Source organism: Chiloscyllium plagiosum, chromosome 6 (genome assembly GCF_004010195.1).
Source record: "Chiloscyllium plagiosum isolate BGI_BamShark_2017 chromosome 6, ASM401019v2, whole genome shotgun sequence".
Classification (NCBI taxonomy): domain Eukaryota; kingdom Metazoa; phylum Chordata; class Chondrichthyes; order Orectolobiformes; family Hemiscylliidae; genus Chiloscyllium; species Chiloscyllium plagiosum.
In genome coordinates, this window is record NC_057715.1 from 76,902,868 (window position 1) to 76,925,057 (window position 22,190).

Consider the following 22,190-nt stretch of genomic DNA (forward strand, 5'->3'; position numbering starts at 1 on the left):
TCTTGCAATAGCCTCAAAAGCAATACACCATTTTTGTCAGAATAGATAGGTGGCATGATGGCTCAGTGATTAGCATTGCTGCCTTACTGTACCAGGGACTCAGGTTCATATTCTTCATATGTCTGGGTATGTTTCCTTTGGGTGCATGAGTTTCCTCCCACAGTCCAAAGCTAGGCAGGTTAATTGGTAAACATGGGGTTCCAGAAATAGGGTGGGATGCTCTTGGGAGGATCGGTGAAAACTTAATGGGCCGAATGGCCTCTATCTACACTGTAGGGATTGTGTCATAGATGTTGTTGCCATAAAATCCCCTCTAGGCCTAGCTCTTGCTAACATTTTCATTAGGTTCTTTGAGAACTATATCTTTAATGGAGTAACCACTAACCTCCTACTCCTGGCATATTTCTGATATGTTGATGGCAGGCTTGCAATATTTATAGTCATAGAGTCATAGAGATGTACAGCATAGAAACAGACCCTTCCATCCAACTTGTCCATGCCGACCAGATATCCCAACCCAATCTAGTCATGCCTGCCAACACCTGGCCCATATCCCTCTAAACCCTTCCTATTCATATACCCATTCAGATGCCTTTCAAATGTTGCAATTGTACTAGCCTCCACCACTTCCTCTGGCAGCTCATTCCATACTCGTACCACCCTCTGCATGAAAACGTTACCCCTTAGGTCTCTCTTATATCTTTCACCTCTCACCCTAAACCTACGCCCTCTGGTTCTGGACTCCGCCACCCCAGGGAAGAGACTTTGTCTATTTATCCTATCCATGCCCCTCATGATAAATTATAAACCTCTATAAGTCACCTCTCAGCCTCTGACCCTCCAGGGAAAACAACCCCAGCATATTCAACCTCTCCCTATAGCTTAAATCCTCCAACCCTGGCAACATCCTTGTAAATCTTTTTTTGAACACTTTCAAGTTTCACAACATCTTTCCGATTGGAAGGAGACCAGAATTGTACACATTATTCCAACAGTGGCTTAACCAATGTCCTGTACAGCCACAACATGACCTCCCAACTCCTGTACTCAATACTCTGACCAATAAAGGAAAGCATACCAAACACCTTCTTCACTATCCTATCTACCTGCGACTGCATTTTCAAGGAAATATGAACCTGCACTCTAAGGTCTCTTTGTTCAGCAACATTCCCTAGGACCTTACCATTAAGTGTATAAGTCCTGCTAAGATTTGCTTTCCCAAAATGTAGCACCTCGCATTTATCTGAATTAAACTCTATCTGCCACTTTTCAGCCCATTGGCCCATCTGATCAAAATCCGTTGTAATCTGAGGTAACCTTCTTCGCTGTACACTACACCTCCCATTTTGATATCGTCTGAAAACTTACTAACTATATCTCTTCTGCTCACATCCAAATTATTTTTCTAAATGACAAAAAGTAGTGGACCCAGCCCCAATCCTTGTGGCTCTCCACTGGTCACATGACTCCAGTCTGAAAAACAACCCTCCACCACCACCCTCTGTCTTCTACCTTTGAGCCAGTTTTGTATCCAAATGGCTAGTTCTTCTTGCATTCCATGAGATCTAACCTTACTAACCAGTCTCCCACGGGGAACCTTGTCGAATGCTTTACTGAATCCATATAAACGTCCACTGCTCTGCCCTCATCAATCCTCTTTGTTATGTCTTCAAAAAACTCAATCAAGTTTATGACACATGGATTTCCCACACACAAAGCCATGTTGACTATCCCTAATCAGTCCTTGTCTTTCCAAATACATGTACATTCTGTCCCTCTGGATTCCCTCTAACAACTTGCCCACCACTGCCGTCAGGCTCATTGTTCTATAGTTTCTTGGCTTGTCCTTACCACCCTTTTTAAACAGTTGCACCACATTAGCCAACCTCCAGTCTTCAGGCACCTCACCTGTGACTATCAATGATACAAATATCTCAGCAAGAGGCCCAACAATCACTTCCCTAGCTTCCCACAGTGTTCTAGGGTACAACTGATCAGGTCCTGGCGATTTATTCACTTTTATGCATTTCAAGACATCCAGCACTTCCTCCTCTGTAATATGGACATTTTTCAAGATGTCACCATGTATTTCCCTACACTCTATATCTTCCAGGTCCTTTCCCACAGTAAAAATTGATGCAAACTATTCATTTAGTATCTCCCCCATTTCCTGCGGCTCCACACAAAGGCCGCCTTGCTGATCTTTGAGGGGCCCTATTTTCTCCCTAGTTACCCTTTTGTCCTTAATGTATGTGTAAAAACCCTTTGGATTCTCCATAACTCTATTTGCCAAAGCTATCTCATGTCCCCCTTTTGCCCCCTTGATTTCCCTCTTAAGTACATCCCTACTGTTTTTATACACTTTGAAGGATCCATTCAATCTATCTTATCTATATCTGACATATGCTTCCTTCTTTTTCTGTACCAAACCCTCAATTTCTCTAGTCATCCAACATTCCCTACACCTACCAGCCTTTCCTATACTGTCTCTGGACTCTCGTTATCTCATTTCTGAAGGCTTCCCATTTTCCAGCCATCCCTTTACCTGCAAACATCTGGCTCCAATCAGCTTTTGAAAGTTCTTGCTTAATATCATCAAAATTAGCCTTTATCCAAATTAGAACTTCAACTTTTAGATCTGGTCTATCCTTTTCCATCATTGTTTTAAAACTAATAGAATTATGGTCTCTGACCCAAAAGTGCTCCCCCACCGACACCTCAATCACCCGTCCTGCCTTATTTCCCAAGAGTAGGTCAAGTTTTGCACCTTCTGTAGTAGGTACATCCACATATTGAATCAGAAAATTTTCTTGTACACACTTAATAAATTCCTCTCCATCTAAACCCTTAACACTATGGCAGTCCCAGTCTATGTTTGGAAAGTTAAATTCCCCTATCATAACCACCCTATTATTTTTACAGATAACTGAGATTTCTTTACAAATTTGTTTCTCCATTTCCCTCTGACTATTAGAGGGGTCTCTAACTCAATCCCAATAAGGTGATCATCCCTTTCTTATTTCTCAGTTCAACCCAAATAACTTCACTGAATGTATTTCCAGGAATATCCTCCCTTAGTACAGCTGTAATGCTATCCCTTATCAAAAACGCCACTACCCCTCCTCTCTTGCTTCCCTTTCTATCCTTCCTGTAGCATTTGTATCCTGTCCATCCCTGAGCCATGTTTCTGTAATTGTTATGATATCCCATTCCTATGTTCCTAACCAAGGCCTGAGTTCATCGTTGAATCAGCAACTGCGAAGATTTATTTTAAACACACCCTAATAAACTCTATCCTGTGTGCAAACTTACCACCAAAATGAACAATCCAACAAGCTCCCTTCCTGCAATGAAGGGGGTAGGTTCTCCACTGCTATCCAACACAAACCTGATGTTCATTGGTCAATGTACAGAATAGGATTCCTGCAGTTCCATGTGCTACAAGATAAGCCTCATCAGCAACCTTGTGAGCAGTAACCTAGCCATATATTCACTGATATGTAAAACTATCCTGCAATGATAATGACTACCCTGATCAATTCACTCACTATACACACACAAACTAATGAAAGAATTACACAGAAGAATCACAGAAGTGTTTAGTGCATTTCCTTCCATAACAAAAGTTAGGGTAGAGCTAGCTGAAAAAAAAGTTTAGCAGTATTGACATGTGAGAAACAATGGCATATATTTAAGAAAATATGTCACAGCTCACAAAAGGTATCCCAGTAAGAAAGGAGGATTCTCAGAATGTGATAAGCCAGTCAAGAGTAACCAGGAAAGGATAGAATTGAAATTGAAAGAAAATAACATGCACCAAACCAGTAGATTGATTTTGTTTCTTCTTGATTAAAACTTTACCAAAAAAAAGGGAGAAAACAAACTTGAGGTAAACTTTCAAGTAATAAAAAAGCTTTGTAAAAACAAAATTTAAAAAAAGACACCAAAGTTCAGATAGGCCCTTCAGAGAACAAAGCTGAAAATGTGTTGCTGGAAAAGCGCAGCAGGTCAGGCAGCATCCAGGGAACAGGAGAATCGACGTTTCGGGCATAAGCCCTTCCTCAGGAATTATGCCCGAAACGTCGATTCTCCTGTTCCCTGGATGCTGCCTGACCTGCTGCGCTTTTCCAGCAACACATTTTCAGCTCTGATCTCCAGCATCTGCAGACCTCACTTTCTCCTTCAGAGAACAAGGCTAGGGAAATAATTGGGAATGAGGAATTGGCAGAAGAGCTGAATAAATACTTTCCATCAGCAGACACTAATAACATTCCAAAATTACTAAATTATCAAGGGGCAAAAGAGGAAAGAAATACAATAAATTATTACCAGAGAGAAAAAAAATGTTAGGGAAACTATCAAGACTTAAGACTGATAAGCCCATGTTCTGAGGAAGGGTCACTAGATCAGACACATTAACTGATTTCTCTTCACTGATGGTGCCAGACCTGCTGAGAATTTCCAGCAATTTTTGTTTCTGATAAGTTCTCAGACCTGATTGGATGCATCCTAGGATATTAAATGAAATAGCTATCAAGCTAGTGGATGCATTCGCAGTAGAGTTCAAAGAATCCTTAGATTTTAGAAAAGTCCCAAATAATTAGGGAACTGATCATGTAACCCCTATATTTTAATAAAAGGATATAAGAACAATAAATAGCAAGTAAGCCAGTTAGCTTAACATTTTAATTTATGGAAGTTATTTTAAAAAGAACATAAGAATAGAACAGTTTGAAACATACATGATCAAGTAGAATCAGTATGACTTCAAGAGGAAATGTGGAAATAATGCTGGGCTCATTTATTACTAATCTGATTTGATTTGAATTTATTTATTGTCACGTGTACCCAAAAGTACAACGAAAAGCTTTGTTTACAAGCTGTGCAGGCAGTTCATTGTAACCAAGGACATACAGATCATAGGGTGGCGAAAAAAACTTAGAGGCATAGAGATTACATCACATGCATGCACTAGGCAAGATCAATAGTATTTGGAGTTACAGTCTATTCATTAGTCTAACAACAGCCAGGAAGAAGCTGTTCCTGAACCTTCTGGTGCATGTGCTCCACCTTATGTAGTCTTTGAGGCAGTACCAAACAGGATGGATAAAAGGAAAAGCAGTGCAAGTAAAATATTTGGATTGCCAGGTAGTTTTTTGATAAGGCACCATATTAAGCTACTTAGTAAAAGGAAACTCAGAAGGAATATAATGTATTGCATTATAGAAGACTGTCTAGAGCTGGGATAAGGACCATTTTCAGGATGACAACCTGTAGCTGGAGGAGTGCCACAGGGATCAGTTCTAGGATCACAAATTATTGACAGTATATTAATAACTTGAATGAGGAAAATGAGTGTAGTATAGCTGAGTTCACAGATGACCCAAATAGATGGGATAGAGATGAGTTTAGTGAGTGGGTGGGAATTTAGCAGATGAACTACGAGGAAAAGTGAGGTTCTGTACTTTGACAATAATATAACAAGTGTTATTTAAAACAGACAATTGAGTACTCATGCATTTATGATGTAAAGCTGGTATACAAATTCAGCAGGTATAGGAAAGGTGAATGGAATGTTGAAATAAAGGCCGAATGTAATATAAAAGTAGCAAGGTCTTACTAAAAAACAAACAAGGCACTAGGGAAACCACCTCTGGAATACACAATAGTTTGGGTCCCCTTATCCAAGGGAGGATACTTTGGCATCGGAAGCAGTCCAGAGAAGGTTCAACCAAGTGAATGAACCTGAGTGTCAGGAAACTGGTTGACACTTTAGTTTGTGCGTTTCAGATCTTGCCAACTGTATGTTTAGAAAACTGGTTTGTACTGTGTCTGCTCTTGTTTGGAAAGAGCATGAATGCCTCAGCAACCAGCTAAAGACATCACCGTCCGATTCTACCTCCTTCCCAAGACCACCCCAGCCGATCCATTGTCTCAGCCTGCTTCTGCCCCACCGAACTCATCTCCACCTACCTCGATTCTGTCCTATCCCCCCTAGTCCAGGAACTCCCCACATACGTTTGAGACACCACCAATGCCCTCCAGCTCCTCCAAGACTTCCGTTTCTCTGGCCCCCAATGCCTCATCTTCACCATGGACATCCAATCTCTCTATACCTTCATCCGTCATGATCAGGGCCTCCAAGCCCTCCATTTCTTCCTCTTCTGACGTCCCCAACAGTACCCTTCCACTGACACACTCATTCGTTTGGCTGTTCTGGTCCTCACCCTTAACAATTTCTCCTTCAAATCCTCCCACTTCCTCCAGACCAAAGGGGTAGCCATGGGCACCCGTATGGGCCCCAGCATGGGCCCCAGCTATGCCTGTATCTTTGTCGGCCACATAGAACAGTCCATCTTCTGTAGTTACACTGGCATCACTCCCTACTTCTTCCTCCGCTACATTGATGACTGCATCGGCGCCACCTCATGCTCCCCCGTGGAGGTTGAGCAGTTCATCAACTTCACCAACACATTCTACCCAGACCTTAAATTCACCTGGATCATCTCTCTCACCTTCCTCCCCTTCCTGGGCCTCTCCATTTCCATTAATGACGACCAACTTGACACTGACATTTTTTACAAACCCACCAACTCCCACAGCTACCCAGATTACACTTCTTCCCACCTATCTCCTGCAAAAATGCCATCCCGTATTCCCAATTCCTCCGCCTCCACCGTATCTGCTCCCAGGAGGACCAGTTCCACTACAGAACACGCAAGATGGCCTCCTTCTTTAGAGATCACAATTTCCCCTCCCATGCGGTTGAAGATGCCCTCCAACGCATCTCATCCACATCCCGCATCTCCGCCCTCAAACCCCACCCCTCCAATCGTAACAAAAACAGAACCCCCCCGTCCTCACTTTCCACCCTACCAACCTTCGCATTAACGGCATCATCAGCTAACATTTCCGCCACCTCCAAACAGAACCCACCACTAGAGATATATTTCCCTCCCCACCCCTTTCCGCAAAGGCAGTTCCCTTCATGACTACCTGGTCAGGTCCACGCGCCCCCACCAAACCACCCTCCCCTGCCACCACAGGAATTGCAAAACCTGCACCCACACCTCCTCCCTCACCTCCATCCAAGGCCCCAAAGGAGCCTTCCACATCCATCAAAGTTTCACCTGTACTTCCATCAATATCATTTATTGTATCAGTTGCTCCCAATGTGGTCTCCTCTACATTGGGGAGACTGGACGCCTCCTCGCAGAGCGCTTCAGGGAACATTTCTGGGACACCCACACCAATCAACCCCACGGCCCCATGGGGCAACACTTCAACTCCCCTCCCACTCTACTGAGGATATGCAGGTCCTGGGCCACCTCCACTGCCATTCCCTCACCACCTGACGCCTGGAAGAAGAATGCATCTTCTGCCTCTGAACACTTCAACCCCAGGGCATCAATGGGGACTTCACCAGTTTCTCATTTCCCCTCCCCCCCAACCTTACCCCAGTTCCATCCTTCCAGCTCAGTACTGTCTGCCTGATCTGTCCTACCTGCCAATCTCCCTTCCCATCTATCCACTCCAACTTCCCCTCTGACCTATCACCTCCATCCCCATTCACCTATTTACTCTTTGCTACCTTCTCCCCAGCCCCAACCCCCTATTTAAATCTCTCCATGCTAGAGGCTCCCTGCCTCCATTCCTGAAGAAGGGCTTTTGCTCGAAACAGATTTTCCTGCCCCGCTGTGCTTTTCCAGCACCACTCTAATCTAAAGACATCAAGCCAAGTTTTATTTGGAATAGATTGGTCTAATACTACTGAACTGAATTGTATGCTCCATTGACAAGTTAACATACCTAGATTTCTACATTAAGGGGGAAAAGAGGAAGACTGTATGAAGCATTTAGGAATCACTGACCAGGCTGGCATTTTATTACCAGACATTAGTTACCCTTGAGACTGAGCCTCTTAGGGAGTAAGGACAGTCTTCAAAAAAAAAATAATCTTCTATTTAAAGTACTAATGGCTAAGATCAGGGTTTCTTGAAAGGTTACAGAATAACCATTATTCCTAGATCTAGGAATAAAAGTTTTACCACATCATGTGATTCAAACTCATGTTTCCAGGCTATTAGCTTGGGGCTCAGGATTGCCAGTCCAGTGCTATTACAATGTCATTGCAGCCCCTCCCTTTCACAAAGAGGAAATTTATACTCAGCCATAAAACTGTTCAGAAATTGACAACTTTTCATCTTTACAGTGGAAGATGAAATCAGAAGTATCAGCAAAAATGAAGTCAGAAGTATGCATGTACAGGTCTCCACTTAAGAGGCAGGGATGTACATTCACTGTCAAGCAGATAGCAGCCTGCATCTTAACTATAGTTCATTGAGCATCTTTTAGCCTCTTGCCCTTGTCAGTGGAATCCAACAAACAAACATGTTGAATACTTCTGCAACCTCAGTCTTGAGGAATCAGTAAGAACACTACAGCAAAATCAAATATGCCACTTTCAAATTGAGAGTAAACCAAGGGCAGATCAGGTCCTTGGAAAGAGGACTTACTGACAATTGCACTAAAAGTTGCTATGTACACAGGGCATGAATTTGGATTTTCATGAAATGCTGTAGTACTAAAGTGATGAACAAACTGCAGAAACCTAAATGACTTGATAAAGCAGCAGCAAAAATGTTCAATGCAGAGAGTGATTAAGTGTTGTAGGATATACATTGACAAACAAGACTAAAACTAAATGTACCAGAGCAGAAAAACTGGATGTGCATGTACTCAAATCAAAAGAGGTGATATAGGATATATGGAAAGGTTGCATTAAATTGAATAAAGTTTAGCCTCAGCAGGCATGAGAGGTACCCCAGTATCTGGGCATAAAAGTTTTGCCTAAGATGTTCTTGTAAAGAATTTGGATCAGTCCTTTCACCACTAATTGCTACACTGAAAACAGAAGCCATTTTATAATCAAAAGGCATATTCTGACAGCAGTAAGTTAATGGACAAACTCTGAAGACATATGGAATGAGTTATTTTTAAATTAGGCAGGGAATCAGAGGCTTGCTCTCTGCTTTTACCTGGTATTACATCTAAGTTAGACTAACAGTCTGCATAGCAAGTAATTTAAAAGCCAAAAAGATTGTTTAGTATTGCAAAGTTGTCCACCTGAAAGTACTGTAGCACTCAGCTAGTTATTCAACTTAGTTCCTGGCCTTCAATTCGCTGGCTGTAGTTCCAAGAGGATAGAGGAACCAAATTGTTACCAGACTGGCATTTTATTACCAGACATTTGTTCTTGATCACACTGAAGTGGTTAGAACCATTAGGTCAGACAGGGTAAGGACATACTTTTAATCTGCTCCATTTGAAATGGAGTTCAGTGCATACTTACCAACACCCTTCGAGAAGGCAACAGCAGTTATTTTATGGAATCATTCCCTGCAAGCCTTCGCATCCATGTTTGGTTATGCATATTTTCAAATTTGCATTTAGAAAGGAGGTATTAATACCTTGAAAAAATGTATTCATAGGGAGAGTAATTTGCATTTAAACTGTAGGACTTAAGACCAGGCTTGTGCAACTTGCTCTAAGGGTGGATGGGGTCACTACCTGTACATCATGCCAACTTGGAACCATACCCTTCCTCACTCATTGGGTGAAAAACCCCAGAACTCCCTTACAGCCCAGGTCAGTTTCTCAATTAAAAACTCAACTGGGTCAGAGGCCATGAGGCATCTAATCTTTTAACAAAGCCTCAACCTAAAAAAAAAGTGATTTCTAATGAATTTTAAAGTTTGCATTGTTGGGAAATTATTGTAGAATCATTGGTCAGCAGGGATACATTCCCAACGAGTGTACAAATGAAGTCCAATCAGGGCATGGAGGGATTACAAAGTAATATCTTTGAAACTTCATTCTCAAGATATAGAATGCAAAAACTGAAAGCTCAGGTTTGGCCAATGTTGAGTCCAATGACCTATGCAGATGTTCCAGCTGTTTGATTTCCAGCATCCGGTCTTTCAATTCCGAAAGCGGATTACTTTGTTTTTATCGAAAGTGTTGTATCTAGGGCTACAGATATCCTCAGACGAGGTGCAATACTATTAAACGATTTTATTGCTTTAAAATACAGAAAACCGCAAATTCGTAGCAGCGCGTGCCACCCAGTGGCCACAAGAAAAATATTCTTCGTAACAGAGTGGGCAGTGCGTTTAATACAATACTGAACACTTCATGAATACAACGATAAGTGACTGTACACTACTGTATAAACACGGTTTTAAAGGTGCATTGGTTAGGGTTAATCCACTGGCAGTGATCCACATGGTGAAATCCTATTGAACTGTGGCGGTTTCACTGTCCACCACTGATGGTACACCAATTCCTGACAGAACATCGTGAAGACAACATCGGTAGTGTGGCCAAATTAGTGCCGGGAGTACGCTTGGAGCAACTTCCTGCTATTTTTAAAAGAAAGTGTCCGCTGGAAACCAAGTGGAAATATTCAGCTGAAAACGTCGGTCAGTTTGCTACGATACAATTGGTTATCGTTAAAGTCACGGGGTGTAACACTGACCGATCAACCTCGACTCAGGAGGAGGTTTTGCTCAGCTCCAAGGCCACCTTCTGTTTGGCGTCAATGGACAGGAGTTCATTCATCTCGTTCTGTTGGTGCTCTCTGCTCCTAGAGAGATGGTGAGGATGGTGCCTACGGCGGGACTGCCTCACACAAGCTTTCACCAACAAATAGAACAGTTCGGCCACATTCAGGAGGCCACAGACCCCGGACACCACCGTCATGAAGATGATGAACACAGTCTTCTCGGTGGGTCTAGAAATGAAACAATCCACGGTGTTGGGACAGGGGGAGGCGCTACACTTCACCAGTCGAGCCATCTGAAAACCACCGTATAGGAAATACAGCATATAGGTGAAAACTGTCTCGAACAGGATGCGAAAGACAATGCTGGTGACATAGGTCCACCAAAAAGCACCAACAATCCGCATTTTCTGTTTCCTCAGGGCATCCACTTCCTCCTTCTTAAGAAAGCCCTGCCGTTTCTCCAAACATTTCTTCTCTTCGTGCTGCTTGTAGGCAACATGCAGCGACACCAAGAGGGCGGGAGTGGAGATAAAGATCACTTGCAGGCACCAGAGACGAATGTGAGACATTGGGAAGAATTGGTCGTAGCACACATTCTTGCAGCCGGGCTGCAGGGTGTTGCAGACAAAGTCTGACTGCTCATCTCCCCAAACACTCTCGGCCGCCACCACCAGAATCATGATTCGGAAGACGAAGATTACAGAGAGCCAGATTTTCCCGATGCTGGTGGAGTGTCTGTTGACCCCTCCGAGAATGAGATGTAGTTGACCCCAATTCATCTTTCGGTTTCAGTCAGATCTAGAATGTAACTCAAGATTTAGTCAAATTATAACGACATGAGACATCTAAGCTAAAAATACAGCTCCCTCAAATCACTCCCTTCCCAAAGGGGTACCACCAGGAAGCTACTTTGGTTCTGATGGTAAAATCTCCAATCGCCTCCATCCTGGAGGAAGACACCGAGGGAGGGCGCTTACTGTCGGCGGTGGTGACTTTAACCATCCAGTTCTGCTTCCGAACTTTTAGAACAGGAGCGGATCTGCTAGTTTCCAAGGCAAAAAAGTAAATTCTAAAACCAGTCTTAGATTGTTCAGTCTAAGCCCAATTCGTGGCTAATAGAAACAAGACCTGGTCTGCAGGAAAGTACACTGCGTTGGGGGGCGGAGGGGGTCTGGGGAGCAAGAATACTCCCCAGCGTACCTATTCGCCAGTTGGGGGAGAAGCATTTGACTATGTGTCACATGTATCCATTTACCGAAATCATAAGTGGTAGGAGTCACATGACGGAGAGCTCCTCATTCAGGTCAAAGTCTCCTGGTTACAGCTTTAGACAATCTTATTGAAAATAGAACACGAACCACTTGTTTGCACACAAACTCACGAGTGCCAAGATTGAATCTTGACCTTAGTCGAGTGGTTTGATTAAAGATTGATAAACATCTTTAGTGCCTTTGTTAAGAGTTTAGCAAACAACTGGCATTTCAGTCGCATTTAGAATTAACTCCAATAATCAGTTTAGGATCTCAACTCCCTCCAGAGGATGGGCCAATCTGGCGCAATTCATGAGAAAGCCAGTTAAACTACACCGCTGCATTCAGGTCTCCTTACCAAGTGCGCATCGCCCGTTATTAATAACCTTAATGACAAACAAGTCAGCGAGAAACCCATGGTTAGGGAAAAAAGCTTGTCAGAACGCTGACAAAATCTTAGTTTAAGAAAGTTGACTAAAACCGAAATGGAAGTTAGGGAACGAAGCTTTCCTCAATTACGAAATCTCTTTCTCCCGCTGTCTAAACTAAATCGTTTAGATTTGGAGACTGAGCGCTCACTATTTAGTTGATACCGTCAACTAGAAACTAAAGTTCCAGTGTTTAAAAGAAAATTTAATAGTGAACACTTCAAACCACAGTCGTTACTCAAGCTGTTTTATTCCAACTCGCCACACAAAAAGGTGCATTTTGCAAGCCAGATCTTAAAATGCAGTTAGGAAAGATTTTCAGAGAAACACCTTAACTGGCCCTTGTTTAATTTACGAACTTTCGGAGTAAATCTCGAATGTCAACTTACATTGCGCCTATGCTTCACCACCCGCTTCCCTGGACGCTCCTACCTTTCCCACACACCTTCCTCTTTCTGTGGTCACTCACCTGAATGACGCAATAGTATTAAGGAGAGAGCGTACAGGAGCTTTTATAGAGCAGCCTGAGACAGTCGCACACATTGAGAGGAATTTGCTGATCAAGGAAATGAGAGGCTGTTCCAGTGAAGAGCTTCTGATTATTTTGAGGGAAGTGTCCTATTGGCTCCAGTTAACTAATCAACAATAGGTCAAAATTACCATGCACAATTCTAATGTTGGTATTTAAAATACACTCAAAGGGATGTTGCAACACAGTGGTAGTGTCCCTGCCTCTGAGGCAAATGATGCAGGTTCAAGTCCCACCTACCTCAGAGGCATTTGGACGTAAATGACTAGAAAAGGTTTAGAAGGATTTGGGCCAAATGCAGGCAAATGGGACCAATTTAGTTTGGGAAAACTGATTGGTATGGATGAGTTGGACTGGAGAGTCTATTTCTTTACTGCACCACTCTATGACTTGTGCAAACAGATTGATTAAGAATAACTTAAATTACACCATGCCTAACAGTTGCAGAAAGCTTCAAGTAGGTCAATAAACATTTCCACTCTCCTTTCAAGTCCACACAAAGTCTAGGGAGCCATTGGCTTGGTGGTTATGTTGCTGGATTGGTTATCCAGAACCTCAGATTAATGTACTGGTGACATTTTGTTTGAATCCCACATGGTGAAATCTGAATTCCATTAAACGAAAATCTGAAATTGAAAGCTAACCCAATGATGACCATGTAATTATTGCCAAGTGTAAAAACTCAACTGGTTCACTAATGCCCTTTTGCGAATGAACTCTGTTATCCTTACCCAGGCTGGTCTACATGTGACTCCAGACACACAGCAATCAAGGATGGGCAAGAAATTCCATGAACAAATATATTAAAAAGATGCAGCAGAAATGAGACAGACAACCAAATTAATTCTTCATCCTCCTTTCTAGAATGATGAGTTGCCATTTTAATAAGGGCAACAAGAAAGTCCTCAACACACTCTCACCCTGACCACACCATGTGACTGAAAATCATGGGAACAGAAATAGGCCATTCAGCCCATTAAATTGATTCCACCATTTAGTATAATGATAGCTGATCAGTATCTCAGTGTTTTGGCTTCATATTCCTTATAACCTCAGCTAATAAAACCTATCATGTTCAGACTTAAAATTATTAGGTGAGCCAGCATCTTTTGCTTTTGTCAGAGGTGTTCCACACTTACTACCATTCTTTGGATAAAAGAGATCTTCTGAACTTCTCCCTAAATGGCCTGGCTGTGAATTTAAGAATATGGGCTAAATTTCCCATTTCTTTGCAAAATGTTTTTCAACAAGATTTGTGGTACCCAGTCCTCCATGGCCCATAGTTACTTTTCTCATATTTTCCACACTTCATCTCTTTAACTGGCGACCGGACACTTCAGAACCCATCTCATAGAACCACACAGCAAGGCTGATGGATGTATTCACTGCTGCAGGGCCTATATTTAAACCCAAGGTATGCATTACTAGGAGCTGCCATTCATATCGTAGTCCTACACCATTATTCTGAAGAAGTTGGCCCAGAAAGGGAAGTTAGCCCTTCAGCTTGCAGACAGAGATCTGATGTGCTGGTTGATGGGATGGTGGAGAGGTGAACAGTGAGTTTTTGTTGCTAACTGATAAAGGAGGCCAGGCCGTCAGACTCAGCCAGCCTAGAATGAGATAGCGGCCTGGATCAGAGCAGTACCCTGGTTGAAATACACAGCACGTAAGACAGAAGGTCAGTAATCTTCTGCGCTGTGTAAGGATAAATACCATAAACTTCTTTGTACCACCTCACACTTACACGGCCATCGCTCACTCAAACGTGCCAATGCACCAAAGCTCATAGACTACAACTCTCTGCATTACACTCAACAGCATTCACCCACTTCATTCCCCAAAACCCCTCCATCCCTCTGTGTTTCCTGTCCACTCCCTAGGGAGCTTCACCATTTCTTCTTCCCCCTGCATCACCACTCTGCCACCCTCTTCCATGCTTATTCCCATCTTTAGTTTCACAACCATGCCATGACGGCAAAGACCAGTGGGTGGGAATCAGGGGAAGCGGGTGGGTAGGACATTGGGGTCCATGTGCCATATAAGGGAAATATGTTTGATTCGGTCAGAAAAAGTGAAAGAACAGAATTCGAAACTGACGAGTAAACTGTGTAGCACTGCTCTCCCATTACCAACAATGCCAATTCGTTCTTAACCTGTAAACGCTTTTCTTCCTCTTACTTGCAGTTAATTTCCTTCTCTTGTGCAGACATGAAAATCACTCAGTGGAAGTCTGTCCAGAAGCTACTAGAGACTCTCGACTCCACCTCCACTTCTAAGGAGAAAGCAGTTTTGAGTCTTTTATCTGCACCTTCCATCAGTTCACAGACTTTCACCTCATTCAGTTCTCTATCTAGATTAGAGTCAGGAACACATTCCAGTGAGCATACCACTGACATATCACTGCAGTTGGTTGAGGAAGAAGTGCCCAAAGCTGCTGGCACTCAGAGGACTGTCAGAATCAGGCACTGGCTCAGCCCCAGACAGGAGATGATCCCATGGTGTTGGACGTTAATGCCTTTATCAAAATGCATGGAGGGGCACAGGAACAGCAAGCAGATATATCAGAGACGGTCCACAACTGGATCAAAGGATGGAGGAGTTCTCCAACATTTTCAGTACAGTGCTCGCTCTCTGTGTGTTTGGCTGCCTCCATGAATAGACTGTCTGCATCTGTGGAGAGAGAAAAACAGATTTTCAAGTTCAATTTGACTCTTCTTCAGAACTGACAGGGCTGGAAAATGAAAAGGAGGAGTGAGTGGAACAGATGGTGAGGGTGCCCACAGCAAAAGACAAAGGGACAAGGAACAATAGGTATGTTTTATGTTTGCTTATCTCCTCTACTTCCACTATTAACACTTTTTTTGTATTTTGCTATGAGCACCCCATCATCTATTCCACTTGCTCCTCCTCCCCTTTGTCAATGCACAAAAAGCATAATTTTCAAGCTCCTTCAGTTCTGATCAGACTCAAAATGTTTCTCTCCACGAATGCTGCCAGTCTTGCTGAGTTTCTGAATGCAGGGACCTGTGCTCCATCACTCCAGCCATTCATGATCATTACCAGAGGCAAGGGAGTGGAGGATGAAGGATCTCAATCTCAGTCCATGTGCCCCTTTCTCTCAGATAGACATGGTGGTGCCAGAAGGAGAAGGCACACACAGGATCAGCCTGCATCAGCCAAAGCCGGCATAATTCCAAGCTGAGGAGGGTGAGCCTGATTCTGGGCGTGATACTGTTAACAGGCCTGGGCCCTCCAGCTCTAAATACGGTCAATCTTCCAGGCCTATAGGCCCAGAACTGAAGAAGTCATACCAGATTCGAAACTTTACTTTTATCTGTCTCTCCATAAGTGAAGCCAGACTTACTGGGTTTCGCTGGCATTCTTTGTGTTTATTTTAGGCCCAAATGCAGACCAGGGCTATCTCTATTCCGGCTTCTGGCATTGCAACTGCATTTAGACATTAAGAGAGACAAGGAATCAACCTGAGGGCAGATAGGTGGCATATACAAATCAATGTAAAGTTTCTTGCATGTTTGTAAATATATGCATCTGCATTCTTAAAATGTCTACTGTCATGCTTTTGTCACTGCCACTGTTACTAATTAAGTTGCATCGGAGAGATGAGCAGCTCTTCAAGTACCCTAAGGATGAAAGAATTTGTAATGGCCAAGTGTTGTCTGCATGGACTTTAGCAAGGACTTCGAGAAAGTTCCGCATGGTCACCTTTATTAGTCAGAGTATTGAGTACAGGAGTTGCGGCTGTATAGGACATTGGTTAGGCAACTTTTAGAATATTGCATGGAATTGTGGTCTCCTTCCTATTAGAAAGATGTTGTGAAACTTGAAAGGGTTCAGAAAAGATTTACAAGGATGTTGCCAGGGTTGGAGGATTTGAGCTACAGAGAGAGGTTGAATAGGCTGAGCTGTTTTCCCTGGAGCATCGGAGGCTGAGAGGTGACCTTATAGAGGTTTCTAAAATCATGAGGGGCATGGATAGGAAAAATAGACAAAGTCTCTTCCCTGGGGTGGGGAATCCAGAACTAGAGGGCATAGGTTTAGGGTGAGAGAGGAAAGATATAAAAGAGACCTAAGGAGCTACCTTTTCACACAGAGGGTGGCATGTGTATGGAATGAGCTGCTAGGGAAGTAGTGGAGGCTAATACGATTGCAACACTTAAAAGGCATCTGGATGTGTATATGAATAGGAAGGGTTTGGAGGGATATGGGCTGGGTACAGGCAGGTGGGACTAGACTGGGTTGGGATATCTGGTCGGCATGGACAAGTTGGACCGAAGGGTCTGTTTCTGTGCTGTACATCTCTATGACTCTATGACTTGTTAGGAAGGTTAGATCATATGGGATCCAGGGAAAACTAGCCAATTGGATACAAAATTGGCTTGACAGTAGGAGACAAAGGGTGGTGATAGAGGGTTGTTGTTCAGACTGGAGGCATGCAACCTATTGGTGTAGGTCCACTGTTGTTAGTCATTATATAAACGATTTGGATGAAAATAGAGGAGGCATGGTTAGTAAGTTTGTGGATGACACCAAAATTAGCGGTATAGTAGACAGTGAGACATGTTATCTAAGAGTACAATAGAATATTGATTAAATGGGTTAGTGGGCCGAGATGGAGTTTAATTTGGATAAATGTGAAGTGTTTTTTAGTAAGACAAACCAGGGCAAGACTTATACAGTTAATGGTAGGGCCCTGGGGAGTGTTGTTGATGAAAGAGACCCAGGGGTGTAGGTGCATAGTTCCTTGAAATTGGCATCACAGATAGACAGAGTGGCGAAGAAGGCTTTTGGCATGCAAACAGTAGTCTGGATGTCAGATGTAAGTTGAATCAGGAGCTGAAATTGGCCTGTCGCAAAGATGTTACTACAGTTGTTATGGGGGATTTCAACATGCAGGTAGACTGGGAGAATCAGGATGGTATTGGACCTCAAGAAAGAGACTTTGTGGAGTGCCTCCGAGATGGATTCTTAGAGCAGCTGGTGCTGGAGCCTACCAGGGAGAAGGCAATTCTGGATCTGGTATTGTGCAACGAACCAGAATTGAACAGGGACCTCGAAGTGAAAGAGCCATTGGGGATGTAGTGACTATAATACAATAAGCTTCAATCTGCAATTTGAGAGGGAGAGGGTACAATTGGAAGTGACAATATTTCTGTTGAATAAAGGGAACTATGGAGCTATGAGGGAGGAGCTGGCCAAAGTTCAATGGTGCAATACCTTAGCAGGAATGACAGTGGAGGAACAATTGCGGATATGTCTGTGTATAATGCAGAAGATGCAGGATCAGTTCATTCCAAAAAGGAAGAAAGATCCTAGGAGGAGGCATGGGTGGCCTGGCTGACGAGGGAAGTTAAGGAACATATAAAGTTAAAAGAGAAAAAGTATAACATAGCAAAGATAAGTGGGAAAATGGAGGACAGGGGAGCTTTTAAAGAACAACAGAGGATTACTATGAAGGAAATACGCAGAGAAAAAATGAGGTACAAAAATATAAAGGAGGATAGTAAAAGCTTTTTTAGGTATGTGAAAGGCAAAAAAATGGTTAAGACTAAAATTGGGCCCTTGAAGACAGAAACAGGGGAATATATTACAGGGAACAAAGAAATGGCTTAAGAATTGAATTGGTACTTCAGATCTGTGTTCACTGGGGAAGACACAGCAATCTCCCGGAGGTAACAGTGGCTTAAGGACCTGAACTTAAGGCAATTTATATTTGCCAGGAATTGGTGTTGGAGAGACTGTTAAGTCTGAAGGTTGATAAGTCCCCGGAGCCTGATGGTCTGCATCCCAGGGTACTGAAGGAGGTGGCTCGAGAAATCGTGGATGCGTCGGTGATTATTTTCCAGAGTTCGATAGAATCGGGATCAGTTCCTGTGGATTGGAGGGTGGCTAATGTTGTACCACTTTTTAAGAAAGATGGGAGAGAGAAAGCAGGAAATTAAAGACCAGTTAGTCTAACCTCAGTGGTGGGAAAGATGCTGGAGTCTAGTATAAAGGATGAAATTACGATACATCTGGATAGTAGTAACAGGATAGGTCAGAGTCAGCATGGATTTATGAAGGGGAAATCATGCTTGACTAATCTTCTGGAATTTTTTGAGGATGTAACTCTGAAGATGGACGAGGGCGATCCAGTAGATGTAGTGTATTTGGACTTTCAGAAAGCTTTTGATAAAGTCCCACATAGGAGGTTAGTGAGCAAACCTAGGGCGCATGGTATTGGGGGCAAAGTACTAACTTGGATTGAAAGTTGGTTGGCTGATAGGATACAAAGAGTAGTGATAAATGGCTCCATTTCGGGATGGCAGGCAGTGACCAGTGGGGTACCGCAGGGATCAGTGCTGGGACTGCAGCTTTTTACAATATATGTTAATGATATAGAAGATGGTATTAGTAATAACATTAGCAAATTTGCTGATGATACTAAGCTGGGTGGCAGGGTGAAATGTGAGGAGGATGCTAGGAGATTACAGGATACTTTGGTGGCCAGAACAGGAAGGCAGATTACTACCTCAATGGAATCAATTTATGTAAAGGGGCAGTACAGAGAGATATTGGTGTTCTTGTACACCAGTCAATGAAGGTAAGCATGCAGGTACTGCAGGTAGTGCAGAAGGCTAATAGCATGCTGGCCTTCATAACAAGAGGGATTGAGTACAGAAGCAAAGAGGTGCTTGTGCAGCTGTACAGGGCCCTGGTGAGACCACACCTGGAGTATTGTGTGCAGTTCTGGTCTCCAAATTTGAGGAAAGACATTCTGGCTATTGAGGGAGTGCAGCGTAGGTTCACGAGGTCAATTCCTGGAATGGCGGGACTACCTTATGCTGAAAGACTGGAGCGACTGGGCTTGTATACCCTTGAGTTTAGAAGACTATGAGGGGATCTGATTGAGACATATAAGATTATTAAAGGATAGGACACTCTGGAGGCAGTAAAACATGTTTCCGCTGATAGGTGAGTGCCGAACCAGAGGACACAGCTTAAAAATACAGGGTAGACCATTTAGGACAGAGATGAGGAGAAACTTCTTCACCCAGAGAGTGGTGGCTGTGTGGAATGCTCTGCCCCAGTCTCTGGATTCATTTAAGAAAGAGTTGGATAGAGCTCTCAAGGATAGTGGAATCAAGGGTTATGGAGATGAGGCAGGAACAGGATACTGATTAAGGATGATCAGCCATGGTCATATTGAATGGTGGTGCAGGCTTGAAGGGCAGAATGGCCTACTCCTGCACCTATTGTCTATTGTCTATTGTCTACAATAAGTAGGTCACATGCCCACTCTCCCTCAAACTGTGTTGGACTTCCAAAAAATCTGCACAAAGTGTTACCTGTCGCAGGTATCTTACTGGACTGCAGATGCCCTGAAGAAGGGCTCATGCCCGAAACGTTGATTCTCCTGCTCCTTGGATGCTGCCTGACCTGCTGCGCTTTTCCAGCAACACATTTTCAGCTCAGGTATCTTACTGGCTGTTTAAACATTTCAGGACAATTGAATAGTCTACAAGAATTTTTGATTCATTTATTGTCACGCATATTCAATACAAAATACAGTGAAAAGTGTGTACCATCACCATGCATAAGTGCCATTTTCATCAACTTAAAATAAAATAAAAAATAAAGGAAGATAATTTAAACAGACTCTAACTTTTCCTTCTCTGCCACCAGAGCCCTGCTCTGGGCTATAGCAGTCCATGCCATGCCACTGCCAGAGTCCCGCTCTGGGCTACACTAGCCCACGCCATGCCACTGCCAGTGTCCCGCTTTGGGCTACACCAGCCACGCCATGCCACTGCCAGAGTCCCGCTTTGGGCTACACCAGCCACGCCATGCCATGCCACTGCCAGAGTCCCGCCCTGGGCTTCACAGACCAATGGGCTCTGTAGCCATGTTGCCTGTAAAGATGTCGCTGCTGTTCAGGAGCCCATTGAAGACACTATCCTACCCAAGAACTCTCTTTATAAGGTCGGTTTGAGTGACAACTAAAAAAAAAATGAGAAAAGAAGAAAGGGGTAAAAGAAGACAAAAAGAAAAAGTGGACAAAAAGGACAATCCTAGATACAGAGACCTGGATGCTGCCTATTCTGCCATCGTCATCTTGACCACCATCTTGATGGTTTTTTTTACAAAACATTGAAAGGACACTGGTGATGGAAGGGTCAAAAGGATATTCTTCAGGATTGTTCTCAATCTGCTGTCTATTATGAGAGACTTCATTGCAGATCTGGATATCATATACTGATTGAAATTTTAAAAACATCTAACTTTAGCATCATATGATGCCAGTGCCCTGCTCATTCACTGCTGCTTTCTTTCTGATGGTGAGTTGGATCTGTAAACTTGAAAGTGGAATCACACAAAGATACCACCCATGTGGATAAGGTCTGAGAGCTTTATAATCAAGTATGTTTGGATGGGGTAACTCAAGTCTTTCAGTTACTGAGGGACTTTGCACGGAGACAGGAACTTATATATATATTCTCTTTTATGTAAGTGCAGAGCTCCAGAAACTGGCACTTATGGTCAGATAATTGGATGATGAATAGAGTGGAAGCCTTTTCTGTTGATGAACTCTGTGGGTTGAAAGCAACATGAGTGCAGTTTATAGTGGTCTTTACCTGGGGAAAGTCAATGATGGTTGTGAATCTCATTTCCTGTACTGCTTGACTCTCCTTGTCATGGGTGAGGGTTATAAACAAGGGCAATCTGGAGAAAATTGCATTAGTGGCACCCTGGATGCATTTGTGGATCAAGATTTGGGAGATTCCCCAAATGCTCCTTGAAACAAACCAGTGGCATAAAAATCGAGGACAGTTGTAACCTTGATGGACAATGGTTTGGATGGTCCCTATTTTTCTGAATGCAAATCCTGTTCTAGCAGATGACACACTTTGGTGATGAAGGCATGGAGCATTTTTAGTCTGTGTCTGCCTTGTGTTCCAGAGCGCTGTAGGGAATGACAGTGAGGACTGTAGATACAGAGTCTAGTTATTCTCCTCTGCTTCCATGGGGATCCTCATCTACTGCATCTCCCTCAAGAGACTGTGTGATGGATGCTGAAAGTTGCTTTTCTTCCTAACATTGTTGTGACATTCTATGCTATCTTCTTGTTGTCTTCTAGTGTCGTGTACTAAATGTGATTCAGAAGTGCCAAGTGCATGTGTGACTTTTAAAATTAGTATCTGATTTGATTAATTTGACATGGCAAGGTTTCAAATGCATCTCCTCATGAGTGACTTGACGCAGAATGATTCCCCGTCCTTTATGTTGCCTTTTATGCTATTGTCCCTCAGTTCCTGATGACATTTCAACTTTTCACCTTTCAGAGACGGAATAAAACAGGGCTCTTGTGGCAAAGTGAATAATGTTCATACATCTGAGCAAGAAGGCCCGGATTCATGTCC

At 43.1% G+C, this 22,190-nt stretch overlaps 2 protein-coding genes across 3 annotated transcripts in view; one reads left to right on the forward strand and one right to left on the reverse strand.

The window, feature by feature from the left end:
- The window catches only part of ift88 (intraflagellar transport 88 homolog), a 302,741-nt gene that overhangs the window by 9,736 nt on the left and 270,815 nt on the right, over positions 1–22,190 (forward strand). The window lies entirely within an intron of this gene.
- On the reverse strand, positions 10,060–12,805 carry gjb8 (gap junction protein beta 8). 2 transcript variants are annotated; one of them, XM_043691915.1, is made up of 2 exons: positions 12,712–12,805; positions 10,060–11,362 (listed from the first exon to the last, which is right to left on the reverse strand). In XM_043691915.1, the coding sequence occupies exon 2, from the start codon at positions 11,341–11,343 to the stop codon at positions 10,552–10,554; it is 792 nt and encodes a 263-aa protein (XP_043547850.1). In that variant the 5' UTR covers positions 11,344–11,362; positions 12,712–12,805; the 3' UTR covers positions 10,060–10,551. The 2 variants fall into 2 exon arrangements, with proteins under 2 accessions (XP_043547850.1, XP_043547849.1); XM_043691914.1 differs by having other exon boundaries at positions 12,632–12,720.

What these genes read in the sequence shown, in the direction of transcription:
- gjb8 (XM_043691915.1), bottom strand. Translation starts at nt 11,343, where the DNA reads ATGAATTGGGGTCAACTACATCTCATTCTCGGAGGGGTCAACAGACAC.